Source organism: Hyposmocoma kahamanoa, unplaced genomic scaffold, assembly GCF_003589595.1.
Source record: "Hyposmocoma kahamanoa isolate Upper Pololo Valley unplaced genomic scaffold, ASM358959v1 160, whole genome shotgun sequence".
Classification (NCBI taxonomy): domain Eukaryota; kingdom Metazoa; phylum Arthropoda; class Insecta; order Lepidoptera; family Cosmopterigidae; genus Hyposmocoma; species Hyposmocoma kahamanoa.
Window position 1 is genome coordinate 4,858,624 of NW_020653575.1, and position 16,701 is coordinate 4,875,324.

General features: G+C 37.0%; 1 protein-coding gene across 2 annotated transcripts in view; it reads right to left on the bottom strand.

Annotated features, from left to right (window-relative positions):
- LOC113240626 (sex-lethal homolog) overlaps positions 1 to 16,701 on the bottom strand; it is a 64,480-nt gene that overhangs the window by 21,330 nt on the left and 26,449 nt on the right. For both annotated transcript variants that reach the window (XM_026477963.1, XM_026477964.1), the window contains exons 2-5: positions 14,685 to 14,900; positions 13,442 to 13,549; positions 11,081 to 11,262; positions 8,934 to 9,021 (exon numbers count right to left, since the gene is read on the bottom strand). In XM_026477963.1, the coding sequence (XP_026333748.1) occupies positions 8,934 to 9,021; positions 11,081 to 11,262; positions 13,442 to 13,549; positions 14,685 to 14,900 (594 nt within the window). The remainder of the gene's footprint in view (positions 1 to 8,933; positions 9,022 to 11,080; positions 11,263 to 13,441; positions 13,550 to 14,684; positions 14,901 to 16,701) is intronic.

Genomic DNA, 16,701 nt, shown 5'->3' on the forward strand with positions numbered 1-16,701 from the left:
TGGGCTGCACAGACGTCGAACGTGTTAAATTTAGAACCACCCAATTGCCAATAGTGTGCTAGCCACATACACATCTAGCGTTAAGTAACTAATGAAGAGCAATTTCGCTAAGGGCTCTTAAATTAATCGCTAAACAACCATTGGCAACATTTGTTGCTTAACAAGCGAAAGCGTAAACAGCCCATGGCAGCCAAAGTTGCCACAGATTTGTCGAATTGTCTACAAGAAGCAGAGTTGGCTGCAAATCGAACGAAAACGGACGACAGATTAAAATAATTAGTAACGTGGATCAATAACTAATCTCCTCTCCTAATAAGTTACCGAAAAATTTTTGTGTAAACAAAAATACGGAAACTACCGAATTAAATATTGAAAGTTCCGAAAAATCTTTCTGACGTAATGCGACTCTACTAACTTCATTGTAGTCTTTTTCATATAAAATCGCCTATTAGTGACAACATAGGATATACGTAGAGTTGCCTGCTTATTTATCGGTATTCTACAGGATATATCACGAAGAGTGTGGGATGGAATTGCATAATTTGATTCCGCCGTCCCCTTTTCATCATCGGGTGGCTAGACGTAGGGGTGGAGTTCCACCCCTATGTTGTGGATATACCCAGGATTCGCACGAAATGTTTCGCTTCCACGTTTATATGGCGAGCGGCTAGAGAGTGGAATTCCTTGCTTGCAGACTTGTTCCCCGAACTCTATAACTTGGAGCTTTTCAAGGCGAGACTGAATAGGCATTATTTAGGTGCGTATGTTACATACTCGACCCCATCGTCGCTTCCGTCAAGTGAGATGGAGGTTAAAAGCGCACTTGTTTTTTATAAAAAAAAAAGCTTCGATAAGTTATTAGTTACCTATATTATTCGGAAGAATTTTCTTTTTGTAAAAATATTGTTTGCTATAATATAATAGATTTTGTAGATATATCCTGTGTGTATTTTTCAGTAACTCATTTTAAAGCAGATTAGTTAATGTTACAGTTAGGTTCAGTTTACTTTTCGGAACAATTACATTTGTTTTTCGGAACCTTTATTATTTCCAAAATTTATTTCTATTAAAACAAAGAATAGTGTACGGTATCGCTCTTTGTTACTTAACATTACATTTATAAGAAATCCAAGGTTGAAAAGCTACCAAAAGCCATTCATAACGGGGAAAAAGTATGTCTAATAAGATCTACATTTGCTAGTACTGAAGAAATTGTGATAAAGGCGATTAATATCGTATATTCGTAAGCGAAAATAAAAATTCATGGAAGCAGAATTGATAAAGCTACGATACAATCGTTGACATAGAGATTTCTCGTCTCCCTCGGTCTATGAACCACTTAACAGAGAATGTTGAAAAAAAATTCAATTAACCTCAATTCGTCCCTTTGTACATTAATACACGTAACTTAAAATATTGACGATCTCGATTTATTTACGAATCTATTATATTAATTATTCTCAAATTATTACTTATCACAAAGGATTTTAACTACCATAAATACATGATAATATATAGTCTACTTATTAAATTAGAAGATATTCTTTGGTTGCAACCGCTTTGCATCTCCTAAATTTCTATGCTATACTTATCTGGAAAGAACTGTTCCATATTATCATTGTAGTTTTTAATGTGCTTTAATTCATTCACATATTCATTCGTTCGTTCATTCATTCATTCAAATAACTATATCCTGTCAAAATTGTAAGTTACGTCCAAACGTGCTAAAAGGGACTAATAAATAGTTCCAAAAGAAAAAACTACACGGTATTTTTTTATCAAGCCGTAATCTCTTAATATGACGTGCCTATAATTGAAACCAATAACTTGGTTCTACGACTTGGAACAGATTCTTTTAACCAAACAAATCAAGAGCTAAAATCGGTTTTCAATGTGTAAAAATGGTACAAACTACGACATTTTTTATAATTCATTGTGACTGATTTTACGAAATAATGAACCTAAAGGACCAGTACTAACCGGCGGACTAGAAAAGCAGAGGACATTATATTTATTCATTTATATTTTATACTACAAGAATTGAAATAAGGTAATTTCTGTGACCGACCTCGGAGCATCGCAACGGAATCCACCGGCATGCGACGGAATCCACTGGCGTACGCCGGAATCCACCGTTATACGCCTGCCTGAATGCATAGTAGCTAATGAAACAGTATCAAATCGGAGCGACTGGTGACACGTCGGGGGGTGGCGCGGTATTCCAGCGGACTATGCGCTGGACGTTCGTGCTCATTGTTGGAGCTCCGTAGAGCGACATTACAAAGCTCAGGACCACGAATTTGTTTGAAACATGTCGAGCAATAATTCGACTTAAATACGCGAGTTATCCGTTATTTTAGTTAATATGTCCGAGTCTCAAGGTGGTTTTCTATTTAAAGCAAAGCTCCTTAAATTTAAATTAAAAAAAATTGCTAGAGCTCATGTTTCATCAGTACGCTCTCCCTGCTGTCCACCAGTTTGCGCTGGACCTAACAGTGTAGAAATATTTCTTTCGCGAATTGTATTTTTATTTTCTGAATGTCACTGTATTTTGACCCTATTTCGTATTAAATTTTTGTTCCATCATATTGTTTTATATAAACAATTCAACACTTCGGGGAACAAATGGCGTAAAAGTCAATTTTATCAAAAATGAGGTATTTATTGATATAGTTGGGTTACATTTTCAAGCTCTTTCCATCTGCTTAGTCGACTAAATATATTTCGTGGAAAAATTAGCAATTTTTACGTAAAAATATCCTTTTTTATTTTAATAGCTTTTTTATACGGTTCATATTATGACGTTTATAAAAAGACAATAATATTATGATGTATCGTATTATTTATTATTAATATTGTGATATGAAGTAAATTATTATTCTATGTAAACTTTTTGTCGGAATTTTAGAAAGCGATGGAGTTACTTTATTTGTTTCATACCGTAGAGATTACGGGTTAATAAAAAACCCTGTACAGTCGCATTTTGAATTAGAGATAATATTTAAAAGGGTTGCCAGTTTTTGATCAAATAAAAATAGTGTTGTCTTAAAGGGTCGACTTCACTGACTCACTCATTACGTCATCAATGTAAATTATATCTCCATAATAAGATTTAAGTATTTGGTAACAAAATCAGTACAGAGTACTAAAAAACTAACCTCAAAAGTCACCTAAATTGCAACTATTATAAGTGGAACATTTTCTTCAAATTTAAATGAGACCACCACTGAGGTACCCCTCTTTCCAACAAAAAAAGAATATAAAATCGGTTCACGAATGGAGTTATCGCATAACATACATACAAAAAAAACATACAGTAAGTTATCGCGTAACATACATAAAAAAACATACAATCGAATCGAGAACCTCCTTTTTTATGAAGTCGGTTAAAAATAGCGTTGTCTTAAAGGATCGACTTCACTGACTCGCTCATTACATCATCAATGTAAATAATATCTTTTTATAATTTAAAAGTTTTGGTAACAAAAGAATGTATGCAAAGAGTAAATATTGTTCAAGAAATCGCATCCTCGCTGTAATAAGGCCACGTCTGCAAAACGACAACTTTTATTGAGAGGTTTAAAGATTTTACGAACGAATTTGGTCGATAACTTTTGCTCCTTCATCGTCATCTCACCTTTTATCACTTTTCTGGCTCCTGGTCAGTTACTATTGAAATTTTTAATCGTACTTTGGTCCGTTCCGTTATCGCTCCCATCAAAATTCTTGAAGCGAAAGGACGTGCTCATGAAGTATCCTCATTTTAAAATCCTAACTTCACGTGATTTACTTCTTTTTCATCATTAGAATATGTATATAGGCCGTCTTGGGGTAGCCTTTTGTTCTTTCAGTTTCTACATTATGTGGACCGAGCCATTATTCTAATTTCCCTACAAAATTGTGTATATAGTACACCATCCCAACATTGTCATGTGATTATTTCAACCAATTACGCTCAGTGTCCCATTCAAAATAAACTTTAGTATTTTCTAAACAAATCTCAATAATGATTCAAATCTGAACTATTTTGGATTCTTGAAAAGCAGCGATACCTATACATCATTAGTCAAATGTAGTTCATATATCTTTATAACTTTCATGTGAGAAAAGCACTTTTAATAAAATATGAACATGGGGCTTTATTACAATCGAGGTTAAAAAAACTTTCTTTTTACAAGTCTTCAAAAAAAGGAAGTTTTCAATTCGAGTGTTTTTTTTTGTGTATGTTAACCGATTACTTCGACACATGTGAACCATTTCCATAATACTTTTTTTGTTGGAAAGAAGTGCCTTAGTAGTGGTCCCGTTCAAATTTGAAGAAAATATTTCACTAAGGGTGGCCAGATTAGAGGATGAATCCGGTTCATAACCGACCGTCTCGACTGACCCTAATCATCTATTGCGTCCAGCGGTACCGAAGACGTTGTTATACGTGTCACAACTTCATTACTCCATAGTCTGCGGATATGTGGAGTATATACGAGTGTAAGTCAAGTACAATGTGAATTTTAATTAATTTGTGGTGAGAGTACCAACTCAACATCTATCGACCTTCATTAAGGAGGAGTTTTGGAGGTTATATTGCTAGAATGAAATAAATAAAAAATATAAGAAAATATTCCACCGCTACGAGTGGAAAATTAGTGGATGAATCCAGTTTATCGTATTTCCTTTTTCAATTCACTCACTTTCCATTAATCTATTTCGATAAAACTTGGCAAGTAGATAGAAGATTCAACAAATTTTCTAAATCGTTTTTTTTATAAACAAGTTGTTGAGTGATTCAGTGAGTTCTTTGAGAACCAAAGGTATCACTATAGAATAAACATAGCAACATCATTTTCATTCAAAGTAACAATAGCAACTAGCTGTCTGTTATCTCTAGTTAAAAATCCGACTGTAGGTAGAAGCAGCTTCCATTTGACTAACTACTTTGGAAGATAAAAAAAAAATAACTGCAACATATGTACATGGAACGCAGAAAAGTTTTCTAAAAAAATAAGGGAAATAACTGCCTTATACGCTAATACTAAATTCATTGTTTGATCATTTGCTCTCAAAAAGCTTAAACGTATTTTCAAAATAATAATCCGTTTATCATAATTTAGCATTTATTACTCGGAAATATACAAAAAAATATTTTAATGAAATATTTTACTGAAATCCGCGAGAAAACCGTATTTCCGGTATACGATTAAGTAATTGCGTGTATCCCGCGCGGTTTGTTCTAGGAAAACCAATTTAAATGTGCGCAAACGTATCAGTTTGAATAAGTGTTAACGCAATTGAAGCATAAAGGCAGTTACGTCCCGAGATCGACAGACTAAAAATCGCACCATAGTTGGTACCATAGTGTCGCTATGTAGTCGGTTGCGACTGTGCGGTCGCCAGCTCGCAAGAGCCGCATCCAGACTTCGCCAGGTAGGCTGTACAAGAAGGAAAATTTAGACCCATCCCGCCAATCAACCATTAAGTTTACAATCAAGTTGTAAACTTGTCAACAAGTTAGTTTACACTATATAGAATAGCAAAAGGACATTGATAAAGAGCAGTACATTTACTAACTACGACAACACTGGGGATGACATCGTACAAATGTTATTGTTTCTATCTCGCTCACACACATCACAGTACACACATGACTCTTCATCGTATATAATATAGAGCTGTGTCCATCGTATTCGATCGAATCAAAATGATTCGAACTGTACCCAATAACCCAAGTCGTAGGCCTCTAAAAGATTCATTTTTGTTCGAACCAGTGCGGGTCATGCTCGCAAAATTGGACTTCATACTTTTAGAGGTTTTTCAACAATTCACATCACACTCGGTCTACAACTGACAATATTATTGTTGCCTCGTTCGTTCTCACGGTCCCCACGCGCCGGTTCACTATCTCACTCTTATTGCTGTGGATACACTGTTTGCTGTGGGTCGAACATTTGTTCGATAGAGCAGTCGTAATGGTGAGCGACGAGTGACACGCTAAAGCATCGAACATATGATCGAATCATCGAGTATTGATCGACCTGGGTCATCAAGATTGATCGATCGACACAGGTCTTTGATGTCCATTATAAACCAAATCAAGTGAAGAAGTTATAGTCTAGCATTGTAATTACCAACAAATAATACGTTCCATTGCTGGGCACATGCTTCCTCTAAGGAAAGGGTTTAGACCATTCTCCGCCACACAGAAATGGTTTCCAACAAGTTTTATCACGATATTATCCCTCACGGTTGGCATAGTCCATCGAGTTTATAACCAGAAATAGAGACGAAATGTCATTTAATTTGTTTGAAAATTATTCTGCCAAATCATTATGGTGACAATTGTGCTCCAATTGGCCAGCCCGAATTCGAAACAATTGACGTATGTCGTCATGTTTTGCTGTTTTTTCCACACCACCGAATGGAACAGCCCCCCATTGTTAGAGATATTATCTTTATTACAATAAATAATTAATATTTTTAGAATATACGGAGACGTACACACAGGTCAGTTGTTGGCGCTGTACTATTTCAATTTTCTAATTCGTGATTTCAGCTCAAACGAGAGATGATATTTGAAAGTGATATAAAGTCCATTTGCCTGATGAGTTGACAGGGACGGATGGCTCTCATTTCGTCTCTATTTCTGGTTATGAACTCGACGGCATAGTCTAATAAAACAAGGTAGTGTAACGTCCGCCTGTTCGGTCAAAGTTGAATCAAAGTCAAATAATCTTTTATACCATACGTAAAATAAATTTACACTTCAAAACTTAACTTTTCAGCTACTGCTCGTTCAATATGCTGACTTCCCTCAGAAGAACAAGCAAGAAACTCTAGACAAATAAAACCCGCGGGCCTTATTTCTTCTTATTACACGACCATGGCCGTAACTTGAGTGCACTGCGAGATTACGCGAACATATAAGCAGATGTCTACATTTGAATGATTACACCACTTGTCTTATTTATAAGGTTGCGATATGTAAGTATTATTGGTGGGTAACACCGAGCTCTTATCTGCTTCCTTTGATAGATAATGGACCTTACAATTAAATTTATAGCGCTTCAAACTTCCTAGTGTGAGGAGGTCTTTATAAGCCATGCTACCAGGAAATGTAGTAGTGAATCTTAAAAATTATTTTTCTCAAGTCCAGGGACATCAAAAGACATCATCAGAGATCGAAATACGAATAGAGGAGTAATAGAATTCCTTATGAAAGAGTTCGTCCAGGGAAGTACTGTCACCAGTGTGTGTTCCAGTTTTGAAAGGTAACTAACTTGTTACGTGACACTTGTCAACTTATGTCTCAGGGTGACGGGTGCAGTGCAGTGCCCCAAAGACTTTTGCGATTTAAAGCTCTGAGTAGCACTACAACATTTAATTATTTATTTTCGTGTCGCTTCCCACCAGGCGACCGACTTATGTGTTTCGTTACTTGATATGACAAAAAAGGAATACATACACATAGAGTGGATAATACCTCCCACTAAAATCCCAAAATTATTGTGTTGTTGTATATGTCGGAGCCATTTACAGAATTGGGTTTATTGTTTACGTAATTTACTACTTTAATAAATAATGAATGTTAGCTAATATATTATAATAATAATAACGCACACACTCAACACAGCCCCGCACTAGGGAAACCCTGTGTCGCGGGTGCCATGGACACACACACATAGACAACCACAAATTACGCCCAGAAATAAATGTAGGCCATACAAATATTTTCTCCCGACGCGGGAATCGAACCTGGGACCTGTGCGTGGCAGTCCGGCATGGTAACCGTTCGACCACCTAGGCAATTAATATTATTACATTACGTGTTGTTTTCCAATTATTAGAGAAACTAATAAGCTATCTACAAATCCCATTACCTAGTCTCGATCACGATTTCTTTGTTTACAAAATATGTCATGTCACTTTAACAGTTCTAATTGGATCGCAGAGGGAACGGCGCGCGGCATTAGTGTCGTTTAAAGCTATTCAGTTTAAACAGTCATCTGACGTGGTCCTATGCCATGACGATCGTTTCCAGGGTTGCCATATGAAAATAAGGAGGAAAATAATTAATGGCCAATGTTTTATAAACAAGCGCGCATTGACATTTTCAATGAGTTTTTTGGCAAGTGAACAACCCAATGCGGCCGCTCTCTGTGAATTTGCGCTATGACATTTAAAATCTGTCATTACCTGTCCATCTTTTGTACTTTCCAACTAACTACTGGGAAAAGTGGTTAAACGAATAAATCGCAACCAACTGATGTTATCAGTGACAAGAATTTCGCTCAACGTCTCCCTTGATCCCTCCCCCTTCCGGAATATACCCATATTTCGACACATATTTAATGTGTAACTAGCGATTACTTTATTACAGTAGTGGTTTTTTTTATAATACGAAGTGATGGGACAAACAAGTCGTGCGCCTGATGATAAATTACACGCCTGTCCATAACAGTTGCAGTGCCACTCAGAGCTTTAAATCGCAAAGATTTGAGGTGAACTGCCTCTGCGTCCATCACCCTGAGACATAAGCTGAAAAGTCCCATATGCCTGTAATTTCACCAGCACCCTTCAAAGTCAGAACGTAGCTCACATTACTGTTCGGCGGCAGTAATATGTAACGTGTACTTTCCTGGACGAACTCTTTCACAAGCAGCGCTATTGCTACAATTTATGTATTTTATGAAAACTTTTGTCTGTAAAATTATATATTTAATAATTCCAAGATTTCAAAGGGAGGTATTATCAACTCTATGTGCACTACTTGTAAAGTTTAGTCTAAATACACTTCTATTCCGATATCTGGTCATCATGGTTGTCTTTACAATGGGTTATTTCAATTGTAAAAGTAGGAGATCTATAGATAAACCACTGTAAACAGGTACACAGAATTAAGCTCCGTATATGATAGAATATTTTTTGATAGTAACAAGTACCTTTACACTAAGTGGTTCGGTACCGCCCTCTGGTATCACATTGTTTAAAGCTGCTATCGCTTCTTGAGCCTCTTCCCTTTTGTCGAATCTGTAAAAAAATACATACTAGCAGAATATCAGCACAGAATATAAGTAAGCGTCGGTATGTAAGAGCGATTACACACGTACACGGCGATTTTTAGAGCGATGCAAACGCGGCGCAAACACGATGCAAACGCGATGCAGCATCGATGCAGTCGCTAATCGTCTACTTTATGCAGGGATGCAAACGCGATGCAAGCGCGACAGCATCGACATAAACGCGCGATTGCATCGCTACTATTGGGATTCAATGAAATCGCACGTTTCACGAACGCGCGTTTGCATCGCTGCTAAAAGTCACCGTGTCACTCTAAATGCTGAGTGGAAACCATTTTGGATTTCAATATTTATTTTGTACCTTACTTCATTAAATGCCGGCAAATAGAAGCTCAAGTTCAACCGGTCGATTTGAAGTGAAACAATTGACGACACCCGTCCATTGTGTCGAATTCGGGCTGGCCAATCGGAGCGCAGTTATCACCGTAGTGATTTGGCAGAATAATTTTCAAACAAATTAAATGACATTTCGTCTCTATTTCTGGTGATATACTCGATGTCTTGATCTAATGCTGTAAGCAAGACAGTCTGCAGACTATACAACTCCACCACAGCAGAATTATCGTGTTTAAGCTCATATTTTTCATCATTTCAGCTGAAAAAGTCTCAAAGACTACTGAACATAGGCCTCCTCAAAGAACGCCACAACGCCCTGTCTTGCGCTGGTTGCATCCAGCGGATTCTCGCAACCTTAACCACGTCATCAGTCCACCTTGTGAACGGTCGGCGGTTCGCCCACGCAGAGTCTAACTTTTAAACCCCATCAGCTATCTGTTCTGCGAGGAATGTGCCCCGTCCACTGCCACTCACGTTTTGCAATTCTTTGGGTATATGTAACGTGACCATGCGTCCCGCTTTGAGTGAGTTTTAAGCTTCATGTCTCGCTGTTCCCAAAATTTTACTAAACAGGACACGTGACAATGAATTTAAACGAATGACGCGAAAGCGTAGTTAGCCATGTTGCCCGCGCCTTTTACACAATTGTGTTTTTCGCGGGAATGAATCGGTGGCGGTGCCGGTCTCGGCCCGTGGAACGTATTTAAAAGCTAAACCCGACAAATGAATGTAAATTTACTCGTCCGAAAAATATATAAATCCAAACCCACAGGCCTACACAAGATGTGTTCTCATTTTAATTTTTGATCATTAAATATTTCAAATTCTTTTTTTTATGGTTATTACTATTATACCATTGCCTAAGCTTGAAAGTTACAATAAAAGTATTTCAATTGAAAAGTCATATTACAAAATTGTAAACTATGTGTTATCGAGTTCTTAGGTTTTCGCGATTGTTACACATTGGAAATGAAACTATTTTTCCGGATTTAAATCGCGTATATTTGTTTTTTCAACCAGTCAACCGTGACCATGGGACCTGTAAAGGGCCCGAAACGTCGGTTTGTTTGAAAAAATGAAAAATAAAAAAAAATAATTGAAAAATAGTTTCATTAACTATGTGTTAGATAAAGATATATGAAAAGACAACGTGAGTCTAGATTCCACACAAATATGATTCAAAATGTATTCTATAGCATTTAATTTTATTTGAAAAGAGCAATCCCTAGAGTTTCTTGCTCGTTATTCTCAGGGAGATCAACATAGTGAACGAGTAGTAGCTTAAAACATAACGTTTTCAAGTGTAAAAATTTTACCTATGAAATAAATGATTATTTGACTTTGTTTAAATCATTATTTCATTATACATTTCGTAACTATTATAAGCATGTTTTTTTATTTTTAAAATAACAATAAATTTACACGCGTCCCGCCTTGAAGGAAAAAAAGATGGTCACGTTTGGTATATATCGCTTACGGAGAGTAAGTTCTTTTCGTTCGTTTCGTTCTTTCAGTGAAACTCCAAACATCTCCATTGCGTGACCTTGAGTCTTCTTATAAGGCATAGGCATTGGGACTAAATTAAAAAAAAAACCTTTATAAGCAATTAAAAACATTTCACTACATCGTGTGCTTATTTGCCGATAGATTAAAAAATGGACAGATATTCTCACCTAACGAAGGCAACACCTCTAGGCGACCCGTTGCTTTTATCCCTGAGAATGTGTTTCTGCACTATCCGGCCGTACTTGCCGAATATTGTCTCCAGCTGTTCCTCTGTGATCGCGCGCGGCAGATTCGTCACGTACAGGTTTGTGTCTTTTATATCATCCCCCGACGGTCGGGCGTACGACACCTGAAATGTGTTACGTATTGACGTGAAAATAGTTTCAAGTGTCTCGGAGTTAAATTCATTGCTTTAGTACTCATCACAGAAGAATAAATACAGTAGAAGTGTCACGTGAGCCAACAGTTCGCGGAGTTCAGCAAACTTCAGCTCAGTCATTCTCGCTTTGTACGTTATGGTCGTGTCAATTATCTCGCGCAAAACCTCGAAAATAGTAGATTAATAATAGATAGAGTAATAGATAAATAGAATAATAGATTGGAGTGCAAAAATGATAGTCGCACTTGTAATATTATCTATGGTAGTGTTTCTTATCATCATTAAGAGTCGTATTCCAGAACTCTACTCAATACTCGAGTCAGGACTTGAGTATTGCAGTGAGCACTGAAAATCATACTCAAGTCCTTGCCATCAGGGTCGTATTTCCAGTGCTTGAACTCATACTTAAGTCTGCTCAAATCCTGACTTGAGCATTGAGTACAGTTCTGGAATACGACCCTAAGTCTTATTTTATTTAATTTTAATCAATTTTCATATTTTTAGTTATCATAATAGAATTTACTACTGGCAGTTATGTACTAATACCGCTGCAATATGGTCGCTTTTTTCAGAACTAAATAAACATCTCGAATTCGTCTTCGTTCAGATATTAACCGCTAGATGGCAGCACATTGATTGAAATTGCAATATAAAATCGTCGTAATTTGTAACAATAGGTATTGATAGTATTGAACATTTTTTTTCTAATATCAAGTAACGGGACGAACAAGTCGTGCGCCTGATGGTAAGTTCACACCTGTCCATAACAGTTGCAGTGCCACTCAGAGCTTTAAATTGCAAAAATCTAAGGGGCACTGCCACTGTACCCGTTACCCTGAGACATAAGTTGACAAGTCCCATGTACCTGTAATTTTACCAGCACCCTTACCCTTCAAAACCGGACCATAGTAACGCTAACATTACTGCTTGGCGGCAGAAATAGGTAAGGTGGCAGTGCTACCCTGGACGAACTCTTTCACTGCTACTAGACTTTCAAACTTTCAACGATGTGCCGACAGGGTAAAGTTGAAATTACATTAATAGTCCACAATTTGTTATTTCTTTGTAAATTTGAAACTACGACCAATCATTACCAAGATTTCATAGTATTTCAAATTATTTATTTATTTAAACTTATTGCACACAAAACAGTACAATATGACTAACTATATACTTATATAAGCAACCTATATACATATAAATATATAATATTGACCCTTCCCATTTTGAATTCAGAACTTTAAAACGCTCCCCTGTAAACTTGGCAATTTCGACATACGATACTTTACGTAGGAGGGGTCGATATATAACACACACACATATATTTAATATACATATTTATATATAACAATGTCAGACTAATGGGATATATAGATTGAGACTCCAATATGATATGAGAAATTATGAATGTGTGAGGTTTGGCTACAGCGGTTCTCATAGTAATGGAGGCTTTAGGCACTTCCTTTGTTTTTTATTTCTTACGTGGTCCGCATAGTACAGAGTATACCCTAGTTAGAAGCCAAGTGTGATTCTGGTACTTTGCTATAAAAATTAAAACGATGTTAATATTTGTTGATTATATCGCTGTAAATACAATAGTGTATTAACTAAAAAAGTGTATTTTTTTCAGAATCAATGAAAAACGAATTACTCACTTCCCGAGAAAGTCCATTAATATTTATTTTATGTACAGGTAAATGTTTATTACAGTCATCTAAACAATTTCCTACTTCCCAAATATATTTAAAAATATACCTAAGCGAAAAAATAATGTCATATTTTTGAGTAAGGACTGTTTTGGGCAGAACTAGCTCACATAAAGTTAGTATCACTTTGAGTTAAGTAGATATCTTTTAATTGTTTCTTACAATATTCTAACGACGGTTTTGTTGACGTGCAGAGAATCAAATTTTACGTTCAGCAACGATAACAATCTCGAATTTCACATATTTTGAGTTACAACACCATTGTAATAGCAGTGCGATATATTGAACTGCCTCCGTTGGCGAACGGTTGACATGCTGGATTTATTTCTCTCGTGAGTTTGGGTATAATTTGTGGTTGTCTATATGTGTGTCCATGGCACTCACGATACAGGGTTTCCTTAGTGCGGGGCTTTAAACAAAAAAGATATTGTTAAGTACTTTACCTTTAACCGCTTATTTCTGAGCTGGTAACCATTGAAGGTGTCGATGGCACGCGCCGCATCCTCTTCTCGAGTAAAGTTAACGAACCCAAACCCGTAACTGTAACCAGTCTGAAAGCCAATAAAGTAGCTAAGTTAGTTTAAACTTTTGTTGTAAATAAAGACGGATAAAACCTTCTTGCTTCTTCCCACTTCAGTACGGGTTCATTGATTTTCTCCGAGATCTCAAAGCGAGGTCTCAACTTACAAACACAAACGCCCTATTGTAATCGGAATATCCGATTGGGAAGCTACGATATCACAGACAGATAGTGAATAGTTTAAAAAATCATCTCCTAAGTTTGAGTCACAATTACATGTCCTAAAGTGTTAACAGAGCAAAAAATAGTTATTTTTTTATGCAAGGCTGCAAATTTGTTTGACGCGAGTGCCTGTTTTGAAACCTGAGCAAACGAAGGATTCTAAGATCGAACCACGAGTGAAGCGAGTATGTGACTTCATGCAGTCGAGGTCTCGGCTGCACGAAGTTGATTACGATTTCACGCATTAACTGCAAACTTGCAGTCAATCTGTTAGCAGCCTTACCCTTCAAAACCAGAACGCAGTAACGCTCACATTATTGCTTAGCGGCAGAAATAGGTATGATGGCAGTCCTTCCTTGGATGAAACTTTCACAAGGAACTCTACTGCTATTAAACGATATGACTTATCGAGTATATAACCAGAAATAGAGACGAAATGTCATTTAATTTGTTTGAAAACTATTCTGCCAAATCATTACGGTGACAACTGCGCTCCGATTGGCCAGCCCAAATTCGAAAGAATTGACGGGTGTCGTCAATTGTTTCACTTCAAATTGATCAGTTTAACTTGAACTTTGCTACAATGGACGAAAATTTAAAAAATACATATTCAATATTTAATTACCGATGAAATGTGATTCCATTTGTTTTGTAATTAGATGTTTTGCTGTTTTTTCCACATCACCGAATGGAAGAGCCTCCCATTGTTGGAGATATTAACTTTATTACAATAAAAACAGATTTTTTTTTAATATACGGAGACATACGCACAGATCAGTTGTTGGTGCTGTACTGTTACAGCTTTCAAATTAGTGATTTCAGTGCAAACGAGAGTTGATATTTAGAATTTTTTGGCCCATTTGCCTGATGAGTTGCCAGGGATGGATGGCCTTTATTTCGTCTTCTTAAGAATCTACAGATTTTCAGATAGAGTAATTAAATACCTTAAAATCTTTCATAACTCGACAGCTTTCTATAGGTCCTATGGTCATGAACATAGCGTATAGATCTTTTTCCGTCATCGTCTGCGGGAGGTAGTTGACTATGAGGTTGGTTTTGCCAGTGTCGCCGCCGGCGGACGAGACTCCGCCCCCTTCAGACATACTGCCCCAGTACCGGCCTGTGGTGCCAAGTCGACCTCTGTATTGATGTTGGATTTGCTGGAAATAATAAATTTTACATTAATATCAGACAATCAAATGTCAATTTAACTTTTGTGTGTATATGACTACGATTCCGCGAACGTCAGGTTGGAAGACTCACTGCAGAATCCCGTGTATTCTGAACGCTCAGCCCAGAACCAGCTCAGAAGACGGTCAGTCGTAACCACAGGAGCCCTTCGAGGTGGGAATGAAGTACAGTCGTGAGCCTGATGGTAAGCTACACGCCTGTCCAAAACAGTTGCAGTGCCACTCAGAGCTTTAAATCGCAATGATCTGAGGAGCACTCCCACTGCGCCCCTCACCCTGAGAGATAAGTTGACGAGTCCCATGTGCCTGTAATTTTACCAGCACCCTCTTTTCCTTGCCCTTCAAAACCGGAACACAGTAATGCTGACAATACTGCTTGGCGGCAAAAATAGGTAAGGTGGCAGCACTTCCCTGGACGAACTCGTTCACAAGGAGCTCCACGGCCACTAAATAGCTGACAGACTGGGTAACAATATCCCCCAGAACTCTCAAACAAGAACCAATTTAAAAGTTCGTTTGTTTGATCCTACCCGCGATTGTAAACTGGAACCTCCTGATTTAGCTGCCAGAGTTCCACTCACCAGTGAGGTAGTTTAGTAAATTATTACTACCGACTGGCTACACAAAATGGACTTATTGCAGGCCTTTGTTTTGGTTTTTTTAACGACTTTTTTGCAACAAGCACATGGAAAAATTCGTAAGGTCCGCTAGTTCGTTCCGTCTGCCACGTTAGCTAGAAGACTTTGGTTCGAATCCAGCCGGACCGAAGGATTTTTTTGTAAGTGTTTCACTTCACTTCACTTTTTATTTTTATGGCTCCATCAATATGAGAACTGATGATTTTGCCAATGTCACAGTTGAAAGAAAAAAAACGAAACAAAAAAAAATTTTTTGCTAAGCTCTAATAGGACATTAACCGGTGTTGGTAAGTTGGACTACGGGAGTACTCAGTTGAGAATGTAAAACAAAACAGCAAAACAATATTTATAAATATATGTTATTTAAGTGGATAAATTTACATAGAGTAACAATATGGGGGGAGAACACTAAAGTTAAGAGGTTGTTTATGTTAATGGGGCGGGGGAATTTTGGAGAAAGTAAGTTATAAAGTGGAACAGCAATATTAGGACAATTGAAAAAAATGTGTTCCAAGGTACCGTCTTCCAGGCCGCACTCGCACAGAGAGTGATCTCGAACTCTGATTTTACGCAAAAATACAGGTGTGCAAACATGGCCTAAGCGCAAACGAATAATAGTGGAAGTGATGTTTTTAGGCAAATCGCGACGTTTAAAAAACCAGGGTTTAGTGGGTAGATTTGGTTGGAGGTTACCATAGTGTCTAGTCATATTGTAAGTGTTTGTACTTTGTACTTTGTATTAATAATTATAACAGACTAGTCATTTTATATATAAATAGACTAGTCATTGACTTATAAATAAATGGACGACAGGTCTAATACAAAAACCACGAAAAAATGTCCCAAGTCAACCTATTTAAAAGTAGTGACATGTAAAGGAATATGAAAAAACTAAAACGTTGAATTTAAATTGTAATGTCGTCGCAGTACTGTCTAATTTTGCTTGCTTCGCTGTCAGTCGAACAAACGAAGACTAAAGCGTGAATGACGCTCTGTATACGATTTTAACGCCCTATAAGTTCGGACACTTTTTAGCGCGGACCCGACGTCCATATAATTGTAAGTCAATGAGACTAGTGGAGTAATTTCACAAAAAAACAATTGAATAAACTTAATTGTAATAAAATTATTAA